The sequence below is a fragment of the Poeciliopsis prolifica genome, unplaced genomic scaffold (genome assembly GCF_027474105.1).
Source record: "Poeciliopsis prolifica strain line A6 unplaced genomic scaffold, Auburn_PproV2 SCAFFOLD079, whole genome shotgun sequence".
In the NCBI taxonomy this organism is placed as follows: Eukaryota; Metazoa; Chordata; class Actinopteri; order Cyprinodontiformes; family Poeciliidae; genus Poeciliopsis; species Poeciliopsis prolifica.
The window spans coordinates 433,058-450,964 of record NW_026562454.1 but is presented as its reverse complement, the minus strand read 5'-3'; the positions used below and the strand labels follow the sequence as shown (position 1 = coordinate 450,964).

The window sequence follows — 17,907 nt, the reverse complement described above, 5'->3', positions numbered from 1 at the left end:
ACTTTGACTGGCGTTGGTCTTGGCAGCAGTTTAAAGATTAGGAGTTTTTTAAGGCTGACAGTAAATCTACTAATTACTCTCCTTGCTTATCAGTTTGCAAAAGAGAATCATCTGAGTTCAAAGTCCTTGCAACTTAAATGCCTTTTATATCAGTACAACTTTGACTTTAAAGTAATCTTTCATGTTGCTGAAGGTCTTTTTATTGAACTTATTTAACTGAATAACAAGCAGGGATCCGGTCTGGATCCAGTGAGCTGCAGCTCAGCAGGAGCCTGACGTTGTAGCTCTGATAATAAGTGGATCAGCAGATCCAGGGACGGATCTGCTGACATTCCCCTCAAACTGAAGCCAAATCACTGGCAGGGATTCAGGTCCGTGTGAAAGGACTCGCTGGAGTCCGAGTCGTTCAAGATGCTGAGGCGGCGTTTCTTCTCCTGAAGGCGACAGAAACTTTCAACAGAACCGCAGTCGTTTATTACGTCTGTTTCCTCCTTTGTATCAGATCTGGAGAAACTTTTCAGCCAGTTGTTTCTGTGAATAATTATCTGAAGTTTTTTCTTCCAAAGTAATTCCAGGTGTCAGCCAGAGGTGGCGCTATAAAGAGGCATCGTTTCATCTCCCTGAAGTTTTTCCTCCTGTAAACTTTGATCGTCTTTCTGGTTCTGAGTCTCTGGACGTCCAAACAGCAACGTATTAATTCATGAACAGCAGCTGGTGTTACTAAGGCTGTGAGTGAAAAACATCAAGTCATATCAAAATAAAGGCGTCAGATGATGGAGACCAAAGCGAGTCCAACAGTTTCATGTTCTGATGAGGTGGAAGTTTATTTTCTAAATCTGGAAACACATGAACAACAACCAGACGTTTCATGAAGAAGACAGGAAGTGGTAGAGGTGCTGTGTGATTTTAATTGTGTTTCTTATTTAATAAAACGATGCAGTTGTTGTTGTTGTTTGTTTAGTGTAATATTGACAACGGTTTGCAGACATTGGTAATGGAAACACAGCTGGTGACATTGTGGCTCTTCACTCTGTTTTGTGTTTGGAAAGATGCAGTTTATACTGGAACCAGTTTGTGGTCATGAAAGTGCAAGATCCAGCAGCAGTTTGGCATTTGGACCAGTGTAGATCCGGTTCTGGTTCTGGTTCTTAATGGGAAAAAGGAGTTGTTTGGGAGTCTCAGAGTTTCCTGGATGGAGAGGCATTTGGACTTGATGGGTTCTGAAGGGGATTGGGACAGAGGAACCTTCAGGACTTGTTCTCTCTGCACCTGAAGACACTGGATGAATGTTTGGCAGTTCAAACGATCCGTCATCGTTTCATGCAGAAATAAAGTCTCTTCCACAATAATATTATGTGTTACTGTTTGTTTCCAAATGTTGGTAGTTTTACTTTATTTAAACCCATGAGAAATCTTAAATCTATTCAAAAACTTGAAAGACATTTTAATTTTTATTCAACTGAACAGTTTCCTTTTCAAGTGAAAGTCTTAATTAAAAGCATCAGTGAGGCTGGTTCTCCTGATTCTCCTGATTCTCCTGGTTCTCCTGGTTCTCCTGATTCTCCTGATTCTCCTGATTCTCCTGGTTCTCCTGATTCTCCTGGTTCTCCTGGTTCTCCTGGTTCTCCTGATTCTCCTGGTTCTCCTGGTTCTCCTGGTTCTCCTGGTTCTCCTGGTTCTCCTGATTCTCCTGGTTCTCCTGATTCTCCTGGTTCTCCTGGTTCTCCTGATTCTCCTGATTCTCCTGGTTCTCCTGGTTCTCCTGATTCCTGGTTCTCCTGATTCTCCTGGTTCCCCTGGTTCCTGGTTCTCCTGATTCTCCTGGTTCTCCTGGTTCTCCTGTTCTCCTTCCTCCTAATGGATCCTGACTAACCAGCTGCATAATGTATGAGCAGCTCTGAAGAAGATCAGGCAGATAACTCCTCCTGCCGTAAAGGGATTACTTAAGGCCTAATTAGATCTGGAAAACATTTGGGCTCTGGAACGTGCAGATGTTTTTCTTAGCCACATAATGGACCCAGCAGAACATTAGGCACTAAATAAAAAAACAGGACCACACCCGAACACCGAACCCACTGCAGGATGGCCGATATGGACAGATAGACCAAACATTTAGGCTTTTTCTAAACACAAGTAAAGAAGATTTTTTTTCAGTTTTTAGAATAAACTTACTAATCTAAAACCTTAAATGACTTAAATAGTGCGGCAGAGACAGTTTTCTAAAACCTGAAAAAAATCTGTTTTTATTTCTGTTGATCAAATGTATTTAAAACATATTTGTGTTTCTTGACGACCAGCGGGAGTTTCTAACTGCTCAGTGATTAACAGTGATCAGACTTTAACTGGTTCATATAGATTTATAGTTTTTTAAGGTCTGACTTTCTGATCCAGATGTTTTTTGTTAGGAAATATTTCAAAAACATAAATTTTCTTTGTTTAATGTTGACAAAAAAGGACATTTTAAACTGTTTTATATAATGAAATATAGCTACCATAAATGTAAATATTTAAAAGACCATTCACTTTATAAGTGTGTGATAAAAACTATTGTTTTACTCAGAATAAAAATTTATGATTGTGCATCTTACAGAATTTAACAACAAATAGAGTCAGTAGTTTCAGGCAACCTCAGCCAATCACAATATAATTTTCTTTTGTTTTCTAGGTATTGTTTTTTATTTGTTTATTTTTTGTTTAGTTTTAAAATCTGTGTATTTTTCACATTTTGTTCCAGTAGATGGCGGTAATGCACATGCAAATGTTGCTTGCGAACTGCTCTGAAAAGAAGAAGAGCCTCAGCCAATCACATCGGTTGTCCCGCCCCCAGCTTGGTTTGCCTGCGCTTTGCTAGTTAGTAGCAGCGTTGCTGTGACGAGAGAAGCTAGCTAACCTCGTAAGTTTTCTGAATCATGAAGCTAGCTTGTATTTATGATATTAATTGGTGTTTCATACTGAGAGCTTGAGGTGAACCTTGCGAGGAGTCTCTGTATTTGTTGTAACTGACAGTAGTTTTTCTGCCTTATCTAGAATTGGATTGGCGGGTTAACATCGATCTCGCGAACCCGTTAGCCGCTATGCTAATTTGGACGATCGTAAACTCCATTGAGCTAAACTAAAACAGTTAGCATGTTCACTCCGTGAGTTAAATAAAATGGGGAAATCTATAATTACTCAGACTATGTGGCTGAAAGTATTTTTGCACTGTCCTTTGTTTTTATATATTAGTAGTCATGTATGTGTTTTATAACCTTAGGTGTTTTTCTGTATAAGTCATATTGGTAAAATTTAATGTGAATAAGTAAACTACAACTAAGTGAAATCTGAGTAAAGTGACGTTTCAGTTTCATTTCATGCAGTTAGTTCTGGTTTTTCATAAAGCATGAGTGTAATATAGCTCTGACATTATGCATAGGTCAGTTGTTATTTTCTGGATCTGGAGGAGCAGAGATCTGAGACGTGAGCCTGGATCCACCAGGTTGAAGACTTTAGATGCTCCATTCATGGATGGCGACCCGCTGGCCATTAGAACAGAACCGACTGATAGCCCAGTGTGGTAGGACAAACTGCACTGCATTCACAGATCATTACCAACCTTACACTTACAGACTGGCATATAACAAGACAGCTAAAGATCAGGACCAAAACTTATATTTTGGGCAAACGAGGCGCACACATTTCTTTTGTGTCTTTTGAATATAACATGTTTCTAATAATATGTGTGGCTTCCCTAAGATTTTCTGAACTAAAGCAAATGTAATTTTTCCAGTAATTAATACTTTCTTTTATCCATGTCACCTGTTACTAAGTGATGTGTTACTGATTACATAACGCCATGTTTGCCAGTCAGACCGAGTCTCATGGCAGAAAAATCTCACGCTAGCACAAATGAAATTGTCAAAATGCTGAAGATCACACCAACATTATTTACCGTTCAAATGTTTCCATACAATGCAGTCCTAATTTTTATGCCCATCATAAGATAAGCTCCACAGCATTTATAATGGATCTTTTTAACATTTTGGAGCATTTACATTTATAAATTCTGATTCTATCTCACACAAGTTAATGATTGTCATTAGTTGTCCAGTCCTTTTTGGCCCCACTAAATGGTAGCTGGACTAACACTCAGAAATTAGCGTCTTTCATGCATCAGTATGCAGATTGGTGGGTAATTTGGCTTCAGCTGCTGCAGCAAAAGGCACATTGATATGTTCCAGGAGGGAAACTGGAATCAAACCCACAACTGTAGGATATTCTGGCCACAGAGCGCTAATAAAATCCAGCGTGACCTTCCCTAGCAGGTGCTGGAGGTTTGCTCCAGGCCTCCCTGCTTTCAACCTGGCAGACCTGCAGACTGTTCATAGTGGTGTGAAAACGCAGAGCCGGCTGACATTTTCCAGCCGTCCCTGGCTTCTGAATTATTGATCACAGGCTTCACATCTCTGTCTGTGTTTGTCCTCCTCAAACACTCCATCGGTTGTCCACCCAGCTGCCGCTGCCAATCAGGCTGTGCTCTGGTTTCATATGAAGGTAAAGTCCAGGTGCAGAGTGCTCCTCTGCTTTCATCCATATACTAGATAAACATAAGGGCGAAGTAGCAACGTGTCTGTGAGACCTACTCTCTTTTGTTGCTGTTCTTCAGGGTCGTCGTTTGAACTATTTTCTCAGGGATGCGGTCGACTCTCTGCTCTTTTATCAGCCTCTTGTTGCCATGCTCTCAGCTCCCTGCCACCAGCTGTCAGTTATTTCTGCTTCTATGTTCCTTTCTCGTCTCCCGCCAGCCTTTTATTTCTGCCTCTCGCCCCACTTTTTTTGTTTTTTCTCTTCCAAAGCCGCCAACTCACATTTACTGCTGGCAGCCTTTTTTACATCCTTTTCTGTATTTTTTGGACTAGTTGGAATATGCTTGGCAGAGTTTGGTTTCACCATATTAACTAGCACAGAAAAAGCCTTTTGACTTTAGTTTATGATTGCTTAGGCATGAAGGGGATTCCAGTTTAGACTTAGACTTAGAGACTTAGACTTGACTTTATTGATCCTTGGGAGACTCCCTCAGGAAATTATAGTTACCAGCAGCTCACAGGCAAAAATGTGGCACACAGTAAGCTACACAAAATACAAAAAAATACAAATTAAATACAAAACAAAGAATATAAATACAAACAAAAGGAAATTATAGCAATTTGGTCGATAGATTGACCAGTGATATGATATTGCACTGTATGGTTTGGCCTGATAAATATGGAGTTCACATTTGTAGAAAAACTACTCCTTCTTCCCTCTGTCCTGTGTCACCTCCGACCCCCCAGTGAAGAGTTGTACAGTCTGAAGGCGTGGGGGACAAAGGAGTTCTTGAATCTATTGGTCCGGCACTTGGGAAGCAGCAGTCTGTCACTGAACAGGCTCCTCTGGCTGCTGATGACGGCGTGTAGAGGGTGGCTGCTATCGTCCATGATGTCCAGCAGTTTGTTCAGTGTCCTCGCCTCTGCCACCGTCACCAGAGAGTCCAACTTCATGCCGACCACAGAGCCGGCACGCCTGATCAGTTTGTCCAGTCTGGACGTCCTTCTTGGATGTGCTGCCTCCCCAGCACACCACGGTGTAGAAGAGGACACTGGCGATCACTGACTGGTAGAACATCCACAGCAGTTTGCTGCAGATGTTAAAGGACCGCAGTCTCCTCAGGAAGTACATCCTGCTCTGCACCTTCCCGTACAGGTGGCTGCTGTGTTTTGACCAATCCAGTTTACTGTCCAGCCACAGCCCGAGGTACTTGTAGGAGCCCACGACCTCAACCTCCGTTCCCTCTAGTACGACTGGTCTCGGCTTTGGTCTGGACCTCCCAAAGTCTATAACCAGCTCCTTCGTCTTAGAGGTGTTGAGTTCCAGGTGGTTTGTGTGGCACCAGAGAGCAAAGTCCCTCACCAGACAGCGATATTCCTCCTCTCCGTCGTCCCTGATACATCCGACTATGGCTGTGTCATCAGCATACTTCTGTATGTGGCACAGCTCCGAGTTGTAGTGGAAGTCAGAGGAGTACAGGGTGAAGAGAAGAGGGCCAGCACTGTGCCCTGAGGGGCTCCTGTGCTGCTGACCACAGTGTCAGACACGGTGTCCTTTAGCCTGACATACTGCGGCCTGTTGGTGAGGTAAACTATGGATCCAGGTGACCAGGTGCTGGTCCACTCCCATGCTATTTAGACCCAAGCAGATGTTTTCTAATATGAAGCAGCATTTGAACGTCTTTGCTGTCTGTGTTTGGTTTATTATGAGTTCAATCTGTTATTTGTTTTGACCAAATTTATTGTCTAGCATTCAGAAAGCGGAAGACTCAACATCTTAATGACATTGTGAACGGCTCAGTTCAGACCTGTGGTCCGTTTGGAAGTCTGATTGTTCTCATCAGTACAACTGTTACTTACCTGGACTGTGGAAAGGCGATCCCAGTGGGAACATTCATGCAGAGGAGGAGTAGGAACCAGCTGGAGTGGGAGGCAGCAACACTGAGGTCAAGGTCACAGCCAGAATGATTCCCATCAGTTGGACTTGAGTTTTTGCTACAGTTATTTGGATCCCAGAAGAGAATGAAGATCCACCCAGTGGAGAAAGTAAAATCTGTGTTTTCCTTTAGAAAACACAGCCTCCAGGCGCCTGGCGTTGAGCCTGGAGGCCTGGAGCTTCGCTGAGCTCAGCCTCAGCAACATTACCTCTCTGGGGAACACTGAGGTTGGATGTAATCTGAGAATCTGGTGCCAGTCAAGGATGGATGCCTGAACTTCCTGATTCCTGCATCAGAAGGTTCCTTATCCAGCCAATCACGGCCGAGGTAAGATGTAATGGAGGATTGTCAGAGACTCTGTTCACCTCAGAGGAAGAGCTCAGGTGTTTTCTGTACTCCAAATGTAAATCAGTCATCAACATGAATAAAAACTCTCACCTATTCCTTTTGTAGCTTTTTGTCTTTGTAAACAGAAAACCTGAGTTTTTCTCTGCAGATCCAAGCCACCATGTAAAAACCAGCTCAGGTCTTCATCAGCAGTGTTTCAGTTTTCTCCTCCCCGAGCTGAAGCACCTGTGAACGGCTGATAGGCCGTCTTCTTCTCTTACGTCCTGCTTCAGCACCAGTCGCACCACCTCTGTGATTCGGACCAGTTCCAGTGGTTATTGTACATAATCGCCTCATTTTAGCCTGAAATCAGTTTGAATGTTTGTTCTTTTAGGTGATCAGAGCACCTTGTTTGCTGTGAACAGTTGAAGTAAAAGAATGACACCGAGTTCACGCTTTAAACAGAACCGTGACCCGATGTTTTCCCCTGAGACGCCGCCGGTTTGCTGACTGCATCGATGCCTGCCTATATTTAGCAGGTTGGTGGGTGTGAGGGCTCGGCTCAAGATGTGTGTGTGTTTGTCTGTAACGAGTGTGTTTTGTGCTTCTGCAACAACATGATGACACAGCCGAGTCCCAGTTGCTAGGCAACCCCAGCTAAAACACTCGGTAGCGTTTGCTGCAGCAGGTTGCAGAGCCGCAGAGGATCACTGTGGATCCTGGAAATCTCAGCTCTGAAAGCAACAGTTTGTTTCACACTCAGATTATCTGTGGACGTGGGATTTAGTGACAGCATGACGCTGCAGATTTACCCTCCGTAGAGACTCAACTGTTCCTCAAGCAGAGGAGGAAAAGAAAGCAACACTTTAAAATCTGAATAAAGACGTCGTAGTTTATGAAGACGTCGTTGTTTAAAATAAAGATTTGAGGCCCAAAATATGAAACGTGTTCAATCAGAAAGAAACTGAAAAACAAAACGTTACTGGAAGAAAAGGCAACTCCAAATGAAGTTAACTGTTTGCTTCTGGAGAACTCTATTTCAGCTCCAAACTTTGACTAGACCATTGCAACACCTTCTTTTTTCTCTTATGTAAATCTGCTGCTGTTGGAATCAGTCCAGTGGTGACGAGTTTGTTTCTGGAATACTTTGGCATTCAGAGGAAATCCTGGTTGCAACGTTCACAAAGCAGTCAAATGTCACCCAAAGCCAACTTGTTTTCATGGCAGTCTGAATGACCCATTTCATTTCTTTTCACCAAAAGACAATTGAATTCGTGCCACTTCCACTTCTAAATCAGATGTGTATCTTTAAGCGTCTGCAGTGAGTCAGCCATGTTGGATTTTATCCAACATGCGTCATAATTTGGTACCAGAAGAGGCCAAATGAATCTGAAGGAAGCAATGGTTGTGATGATGCTGCCGCTCCCGATGCTGAATAACTTTAGATCCTTTACGGTAGTAAATCATACGTACCCGATACGGACTGCAGTGGCATTTTTGTACGAACGACCATAAAAGATCTGAACTGAGCACCAGGACCTGCTGTGTGAACACAGCCTTATTGAGTCTGAGGTACCCAGGACCTGTGGCTGCGAATCAATCCCACATCACCTGCCCTCCTCCACCATGCTAATCTGCTGGTCTGACGCGTTTCTGCTAATCTGCTGGTTCTTCTCAACCAAGGTCTTCGCCTTGAACAATTCCAAACTGCTGTACTGGTTCAGCCTTTCATTAATTGACGCCGAGTTGCTGAATAACTTGGTGATCAGATAATCAACAACAGCACCTGGTTGATGCTTCCTGTCTGAAATCCAGTGGAAACAGCAGGGGGTATTTAGCTGTTTATCAGTAACTATAACAGAGGGAAATGTTTCAATGGAAATAGCAACAAAATATAGATCTATTTCCTCTCTGTTCTCACCTTTTCAAATTCAGAACTTGGGTATTTCTTAAATATAACTTCATTTTCCTTAATCTTTAATTTTCTGCTTAGTTTTCGCAGACAGGAAGTCTGTGGACCTATAATTTCCTGGATTTGTACAAATATTTCTTAGGTTTGGACTTTGTACCACTACTCCCTCTATCTAACTTTCAGGCAGTGTTTGACATTCCCATGCTTTATTGATCAGATCCAATTAGATTGTTCTCATATAAGAGAGCTTATCATTTCCTGGAGTTGACATATTAACTTGCCTCAGGGCACGTCTTTGAAAAATACATATCAATTACATTATCTTGTCCCTGTTTTATCTTCTAATTTCGTAATAAGGTTTGAACTTGACCTTCCATTCCCATTCAATAACATTAGTGAACATTGTTCTCTAATGTTGTTTGTAGTTTGGTGTTTTGAACAGAAAACTTGTGAAGACGGTTAATCTTTAAACCCTGTCACTTTGAGCCCTATTATTCCTGGAATCAAAGCCTGATATTCCTCCCTGTTCTTCCTGCTCAAACACACCTTGAAGCTGGGAGGACCCAACATCTGCTGAAGGTGAAAGCTGATTGGCTGCAGCCTCTCTGCACTGACACATGTTTCGTAGATCAGAGCTCAGCTGTGTTTTTGGTCCGAGGAATTGAAACTCACACAGTCGCTTGACTGAGAGCAGAAATGGAGCAGAATCAGCTGGACCAGGAAACTTTCTCCTGTTCAATCTGTCTGGATCTACTGAAGGATCCGGTGACGATTCCCTGTGGACACAGCTACTGCATGAACTGTATTAAGTCCCACTGGGATAAAGAGGATCAGAAAGGAATCCACAGCTGCCCTCAGTGCAGGGAGACATTCACACCAAAGCCTGCACTGAAGAAGAGCACCGTGCTAGGAGCTTTAGTGGAGCAGCTGAAGAAGACTGAACTCCAAGCTGCTCCTGCTGATCACTGCTATGCTGGACCTGAAGATGTGGCCTGTGATTTCTGCACTGAAAGAAAACTGAAAGCCATCAAGTCTTGTTTAGTCTGTCTGGCCTCTTACTGTAAGAATCACCTCCAATCTCACCTTGATGTCCCTGGACTAAAGAATCACAAGCTGGTGGAGCCGAACAAGAACCTCCATGAGAACATCTGCTCTAAACATGATAAGCTGTTGGAGATCTTCTGCCGCACTGATCAGAAGTGTATCTGTAGTTTCTGTTTACTAGATGAACATAAAGGCCATGACACAGTGTCAGCTGCAGCAGAAAGAGCTGAGAGGCAGAGAGAGCTGGAGGAGAGACGAGGAAACATCCAGCAGAGAATCCAGGACAGAGAGAAAGATGTGAAGCTGCTTCAACAGGAGGTGGAGGCCATCAGTCACTCTGCTGATAAAACAGTGGAGGACAGTGAGGAGATCTTCACCCAGCTGATCCGTCTCCTCCAGGAAAGAAGCTCTGATGTGAAGCAGCAGATCAGATCCCAGCAGGAAACTGAAGTGAGTCGAGTCAAAGATGTTGAGGAGAAGCTGCAGCAGGAGATCACTGAGCTGAAGAGGAAAGACGCTGAGCTGGAGCAGCTCTCACACACAGAGGATCACAACCAGTTTCTCCTCAACTACCCCTCACTGCCAGCACTCAGTGAGTCCACACACTCATCCAGCATCAACATCCGTCCTCTGAGACACTTTGAGGACGTGGCAGCAGCTGTGTCAGAGCTCAGAGACAAACTACAGGACGTCCTGAGAGACTCATGGACAAACATCTCACTGATGGTCACTGAGGTGGATGTTCTGCTGTCAGAACCAGAACCAAAGAGCAGAGCTGATTTCTTAAGATATTCATGTCAAATCACATTGGATCCAAACACAGCTCACAAAAAGCTGGTTCTGTCAGAAGGGAACAGGAAGGTGACAGCGATGGGTCAACCTCAGTCTTATCCAAGTCATCCAGAAAGATTCACTGATTACTGGCAGGTTCTGAGTAAAGAGAGACTAACTGGTCGTTGTTACTGGGAGGTGAAGTGGAGAGGGAGAGTTTTTGTAGCCGTCGCGTATAAAAGTATCAGCAGAGCCGGAGGTGGGAATGAATGTGGATTTGGAGGCAATGACAAATCCTGGGCTGTAAATTGTTACTTAGATGGTTATCAATTTGGTCACAACATCTGGACCTCCATCTCAAGTTTAGTTTCCTCCAGAGTGGGAGTGTACCTGGATCACAGAGCAGGTATTCTGTCCTTCTACAGCGTCTCTGGATCCATGACTCTGATCCACAGAGTCCAGACCAGATTCACTGAGCCGCTTCATGCTGGAGTTTGGTTTCGCTGGACAGGAGACGCTGTAGAGTTCTGTAAACCCAAGTAGATTTTCTCTGATTGTTGGTCAGGATTCATTGTTCTGCTTCTCTGTTCTGCTATTCTTTATTTTTCTGGTTTAAATGTCATTGTCTGTGTTGTCCATAAAGTATATCATTGATTTTTTTTCTTTCATCTTATATAACCCTGAACTATTTCTCCACATGAAAATCTGAACTTCTCTGCTGTTCAAGAAACTGAAACAACTTAGAACTGATGCTGTTTCTATTAAATACTTTGGCTGTAGATCAGAACAATAAATGTCTGCTGTTCTTTATGTGGATTTATTCCCTTGAATAACATGATTTACATCTTCAAATCCAAAATATTACAAACACGTCGTCAATAGTTGTGCAAATGAAGACATTACATTTGGTCAACTGTTCCAGATCTGATTAATCACAAGCAGCTACACCCAAGCGGGTTTTAGCCAGGATTTACAGGAACTCAGAGTTTTGGCTGTTTTTCATTTGTCTTGAGGTTTGTTCCAGATTTGTAGTACATAGAAGCTGAATTCTGCTTCTCCATATTTGGTTCTAGGGACATATAGACGAGATCCAGAACCAAAAGACCAGGGAGGTCTGGAAGATTCATACAACTCCAGCAGATCTTGTATGTAGTTTGGTGTCAGTGGTTTAGACCAGAAATAGCATTTTAAAGTCTCTTGTCTCAGTGTAAGGACTTTAGACCCGGGTGGTGTGATCAGTCTTCCTGGTTTTAGTCAGAACGGCAGCAGCAGCGTTTTGGATCACCTGCAGGTGTCGGATATTTTTAGGCAGATTTATAAAGATGCTTGCAGTCATCAGTGGACTAAAGATAAATGCATGGATGAGTTTCTAGATCTTGCTGAGATGTTGGTGTTTTAATCCTGGAAATGTTCTTCAGTTGATAGCAGGCCGACTTTCTGATTGTAAATGAGACGGCGTGGAAACCAGAATTGTTATGAGTGTCAATGTGAGGCACAACAAGTTTACATTCACAAGCAGAGCGCTGCGACTTTCACTCGATATATAAATATACATGTAAAACTATCAGAAATGGCTTTATTTCAAATGGACACAAAGACAGGTGACGAAAAGCTTTAAAGAGAAAGAAGGAAATAAAAGTAAAGGAGGGGAGGAAGTAGATGGAATACAACACCCTCGCCATCTGCTCCTAAAAAAAGAAATAAAAAAGCAGAAAGTTGTCCCACCACGACCTGCAGAGGTCAGTGGCAGCCTTTCAAGTTGATCTTTGATCCTGAAAACCTTCCAGTTTTTCTGTGCACTGCGGCTGAAGTCCTGCTGAGTAATTAGTTGGAAACAAACAACCTTAGTTAATTAAACGTAGCTCAGAAAGTCTGTGTTCATGTCTGAACACTGACGTGCCCTCAGGATGAGGATCCTCCGCTGAAACGGCTCCCAGCCAGACTTCGACCATCCTGAAAACCGTTTCACTGCTTTACATTTTCAACAGGATTTCAGGGCATGAAGAAGCATTATTGGTCTGATCCAGTTGAATAAAGCTAAAGCCAGATTAAATCAGAGTTTGAATAAAAGTAGGTAATGAGATGTAACAAAGTGTCTCAAAGTCACCCTGAAACCTGCACTTCCGATTTGAACTGTTAGAGGAGAAAAGGCGGAGCGGCTTTGGAGGGGAGGGCAGGACTCCTGGCGAGAAACGCGGACTCTGAGCCAGCAGAAGGATCTCCGGATTAATTAGCACCGGACCTCGGGCGGTTCCCGAGCCAAAGCTGCTGGGTCTGGAAGTTAGCGGTTTGATCCAAACACTGATCCTTATCTGCCCGCTCACTTTCCTGGAGAGGAAAAAGGGATTTTTAACAAACAGACAACTAAAAGTGAGATCACACAGGAGGGAGAAAGATGTGGAAGATGTGAAGAAAGGAAATGCAATCTGTATTTTCCAAAAATGATAAGGATTTATAATAACTGAGCTTTTTTTCTGTGCAGATTTAGCATAAATCCAGCAGTTGGGCCTCCCACGTCGGCTGCAGCCTTCGACTTACGGCTCTGGTTCTTTGAACAGGCTGAACTGGAGCCTGAAAGATATTCCAGTTCTAACTTCTGGTTTATTTGAGTAGAAACGTTTCTGAATCAATTCTGAAAAAGACGCTGAGCACAACTTCCTTCTTCATGAAATGGAAACAAAATGGAGTGGCATCAGATTTTAATGGTTGGAGGATTTCTCTTTTATCTTTGGCAAAGAAAACACGACCCATTCGTCCGCTAGTGCTAGGCTAACGTGTTTGTTTTGGTTGTATTTATCCAGAAAGCCCTGTGCTGTAGTCCACTTCCTGCTTTTGGAGCAGTTTCTGGTCCGCTTGGTGTTCGCCTGAACAACTGAGCCCAGATTGAGGTTTATAGGAGACCCAGAGTTTGGTTTCGCTTTCACCTCCCCAAACGATCCAGACTTTCTAGACAAAAGGCCGGAGTTGGGTTCAAGCGGACCGAACAGGACTGGTGGAAATGCAGCCTATGGCATCGGACCCACAGGATTAACAAACACTGATGTAAAAGTGGTTGAAAAACTAATTTTTATGACTTTCAATCATTAATTTCACATCGTCATCCTTTCTATCGTAGTTTTGGTCGTTTTGTTCCAACCTTTTCTGGATGTTTTGTGTTTCCTTAGTTAACCACCATCAGAGAAGTTGCACAAGGTCTTAAGACAATATCAGGCTGAATGAGATTCACCACCAGTTTGAAAAATGGGAACAAAAGGAAGAAAACTTTATGGTAATAAAATAGCCGTATATTTTTTCCTGCTCTGTTTTCTGACATTTTCTGCTTTAGTATTGAAAGTAACTGCAGAGTTGTTGTATTTTTAGGTTGCTATTCACCAAAAACTGGAGACATTTCAGCATTTTTCTGCTTGTTTTGCCTGTTTTTCATCAACAGTCAGAGCCGATTATTCTGTCATTCTGAAAGTTGGATCTGTCTTCCGTCTCCGGTTGGACGCGGTTTGTCCTGGAGGACTCGGACCAGCTCAGCATGTCGCATCGATGGCTGTGGAAGCGTTTTCCTAGACAGACGCTGCCGGTGGCGTCACGCTGAGTGCTGCCAAAACGTGGCCCAGATAATGAGCGTTTATCTCAAACTGTCCTCAAACGTCTCCTTTAAATAGGAGGGAAAACCTGCAGAGTTCTCCATGAGGAGACAGAAATGCATTTACCTGCACAAGCTGGAGCAGAAAACATTCATTTATCTCAGAAATAAAAACACAGATGGATTTAATTACATGCAATCATACACTTAATATGAAAACACGGATAGTATTTATTTTTACAGTTAAGTGACTCATATATTTAAAGTAATTACTGGGACTGGTAACCAGCAGGTCTTCATCACACCAGTGTGTGGAAACCAAATATATTCATATTAATCTGAATAATTTTTCTGCTCAAAATGAGGAATATTATCTTTCTGTTCTCATTTGGGATGTTATTTAGCCTTTGGAGCATCATTCACTGCAGAAATGGGTAAATATTGAATAATACAGAATTCACCTCTAGATCTGCTTTTATTTACTGATAAACAGACTAAGTGTGTTTATTACTTATTCAGGGCACAGCAGAGAATAGTCGGCATAAAACAGAAAAAGTCTCTGGATTTGTTGGCGGTTTTGGATAAAAGTCACTCGACGGGTCTCAGAGGCGTTGAGTTGGTCTTTTGACTTTTTTCCACTCAACTCCACACTTGGCCACGCCTCTCAGGGTCTCTGGGCTCCGCCCACTTTGGGCGCCTGGCTTTCAGACATTCATATCTGGTTCTAACCTGGTGATGTTGGACCCAGTCAATTTAGTTTGGGTTTTCCTCGGTCCGGCTCTCCAGTTGTCAAGGATCAGATGTTCTGCATGGCCGGTGTGAATGCAGCCTGTGTGCAGGGCCATTATAAAGGACGTAGAAACTTTTTAAGACAGATGAGCATCATAGAAAGTCTGAAGCAAAGAGAGAAACGACCAGATTAATTTGGATAGGATGTGAGATTAATGTGCCGAACATTGTGTTGCTTGTGCTGTTCTGGGTTTTGTAATGACGCCGAGTCTGAGAAGTTATTCAGCTGTGTTATTTCTGACAGTGATTTATTTTGCCGTGCTGTAGCTTCACCACCGTAATATAAGAGGAGACAGCAGTGATGCTTCTCGTGTCCAAATCATGTGACTCTTAATGTGTTTTATCCTGATGATCTTCGTTCAAATCTGTGGTGCATCCATTTCTCTGGTTCCTCTTGCAGAGCAGCAACTTGTATGTAACTTGTTCCAGGACATGTTTGTGTTTTCATGTTATTTAGTTTCAGTTGCATAAAATCTACTAAATCTGCCAAAGAGCCATGACTAAACACAGAAAGTGCTTCTGCACTGAAACACCTGAGACACTCCGACCCAGAAATCCGGCCAGCAGGATCAGCCCACGACGATCAATCCAGGTGACAGGAAGTCAATTTAACAAGCTCCTCCAGAGCTGCACTGCTAAGACCTCCGTCTCTCTGCTGCGGCTCGTTTACAGCTCAAGTAATGATCTGGCGTCGCTGCATATAGAAAAACTAAATGTTGCCTCTCTGAGGCACAATGAGAGGCGCTGCTGCAGCCTCGTGGTTCTGCAGGTGCATTAAAGTCAGCTTACGGTGTGAAATACGGCCTGCAGCAGGAGACCTGCAGGACAGCTGCAGCTTAAATAGACCAATGACTCTGACAGGTTTAAAAGCTCCGGGTGGATGTTCAGCCGGACCTGGGACAGAAACGCAGCGCTGCTGAGACGGTTCTGTTCTGGAGCAGCTCTGGGATGCAGGGAACCTGGAGGCACCGATGGAGAAAAGTTGTGCCCAGTTCATGTTTCCTCTGAGAGAAATTCAAAATTTACAGAAAAACTAAAACAAAGTTAGTTTTGGTTTTTAATCTGTTCTTCAACATGATGGAGCAAAGTGTGATTCTCTCCATTCAACGTTTCGGTTCTGTTCATTTGGACGATGTGTTTACAGATGAGGAAGGGATGTAAATCCAATATTTGTTTCTGAAATTTAAAATTACACAATCTTCACATCGCTTCAATCGTTTTTATCCTCTGGGTTTTAGATTTTATCTTAAAGAATCACTTTACATCTGGATTCTTGTTGGTAATCGAAGGAAAATAATTCTGCAGGAAAGCAGAGTAAGAAACTTTGTCATCCATATTTAAAGCAGCAGAAAAAATAAAACATCGAACTGGGAACTGACGGCAGAACGCAGCCGGACCTTCAGCAGAACAAAACGCAGAAGCTGCTGAACGTTGGCTTCCTCTCCTCTGATTAACGTTTTCACTGGCTGCGCGCTGAGCAGATCCAAAATGACTGCATGATGGGAGGATGAGGGCCGAAAGGTTTCCTGTGGCCACGGAAACTAAAATGCCAACCGCAGCAGAGTCGCTCTGAAGGAAAGATGGAGGGAAAATAACAAAACGGCCTGATGTTGGACAACAGTCATCATCGTCATGGAGGATCAATCTGTGATCTGTGAGTTACTGGATAGAAACAGACCAGTGATCCCAGTGATGGAGGAATGATCCCAGTGATGCAGGAATGGTCCCAGTGATGGAGGAATGATCCCAGTGATGCAGGAATGGTCCCAGTGATGGAGGAATGGTCCCAGTGATGGAGGAATGGTCCCAGTGATGCAGGAATGGTCCCAGTGATGGAGGAATGGTCCCAGTGATGCAGGAATGGTCCCAGTGATAGAGGAATGGTCCCAGTGATGGAGGAATGGTCCCAGTGATGGAGGAATGGTCCCAGTGATGGAGGAATGGTCCCAGTGATGCAGGAATGGTGGTCCCAGTGATAGAGGAATGGTCCAGTGATGGAGGAATGGTCCCAGTGATGGAGGAATGGTCCCAGTGATGGAGGAATGGTCCCAGTGATGGAGGAATGGTCCCAGTGATGGAGGAATGGTCCCAGTGATGGAGGAATGGTCCCAGTGATGGAGGAATGGTCCCAGTGATGGATTAATGGTCCCAGTGATGGAGGAATGGTCCCAGTGATGGAGGTATGGTCCCAGTGATGGAGGAATGGTCCCAGTGATGGAGGAATGGTCCCAGTGATGGAGGAATGGTCCCAGTGATGGAGGAATGGTCCCAGTGATGGAGGAATGGTCCCAGTGATGGAGGAATGGTCCCAGTGATGGAGGTATGGTGGTTCCGAGTCGGGGAACGGTGAAGTTTTCCCTGTGAGCCAGAGAGTCGGCCCTCTGCTGAGGCTCAGACCCGCCAGCAGGGGCAGCGTTCGCTACGTCACACGTTTCCCTGTTAACTCTTTATCCTTTTCAGAAAAGTCAAATCTCAAGGAATCGTAAAATCCTTTTTGTTAAATTGAGGAAATTATTTTGAATTTTTCTGTTTCCATCAACCTTTTCTAATGCGGTTCTTCAGAATGTGAATAAAAACACATCCAATGATAACGCCACATGATTCTCCCCAGTTAGAGGACAAAATGCTTCCTCCCAATCCCACATCATGATCCCTCCTCCACCATGCTTTGGACAAGTTTGTACTGATATGCTGTTTGGTTTGTTGTCCTTTATGGCCAAACAAATGAAATTATTCTTGTTGGTTTGTAAAGCGAGTCCGGCAGCCATCTTGTTTTTTTAGAGAAGAGATGTTCTCCTTCAAACAGTCTTACTGGTTCAGTGTTTTACTAGCTGACCTTTCATGACCTTACACCTGCTACATGTGGTCTGTGGAGGCTGTGAGATTTACTGGTTTATTATTTCTTAGTTGGATTAATCTGTAGTAAAATCCTGCTTGTCAGAGGAAACATTCAGTGACCTGGTTCCTGCAGACGGAGCTCGTCTGTTG

General features: G+C 43.5%; 2 protein-coding genes across 2 annotated transcripts in view; both read left to right on the top strand.

Annotated features, from left to right (window-relative positions):
* Positions 1-17,907, top strand: part of kcnq3 (potassium voltage-gated channel, KQT-like subfamily, member 3) — a 45,714-nt gene that overhangs the window by 10,460 nt on the left and 17,347 nt on the right.
* LOC129352693 (tripartite motif-containing protein 16-like) lies at positions 9,378-11,320 on the top strand. Its single transcript, XM_055021808.1, has one exon. The coding sequence runs from the start codon at positions 9,435-9,437 to the stop codon at positions 11,094-11,096; it is 1,662 nt and encodes a 553-aa protein (XP_054877783.1). The 5' UTR covers positions 9,378-9,434; the 3' UTR covers positions 11,097-11,320.

What these genes read in the sequence shown, in the direction of transcription:
- LOC129352693 (XM_055021808.1), top strand. Translation starts at nt 9,435, where the DNA reads ATGGAGCAGAATCAGCTGGACCAGGAAACTTTCTCCTGTTCAATCTGT.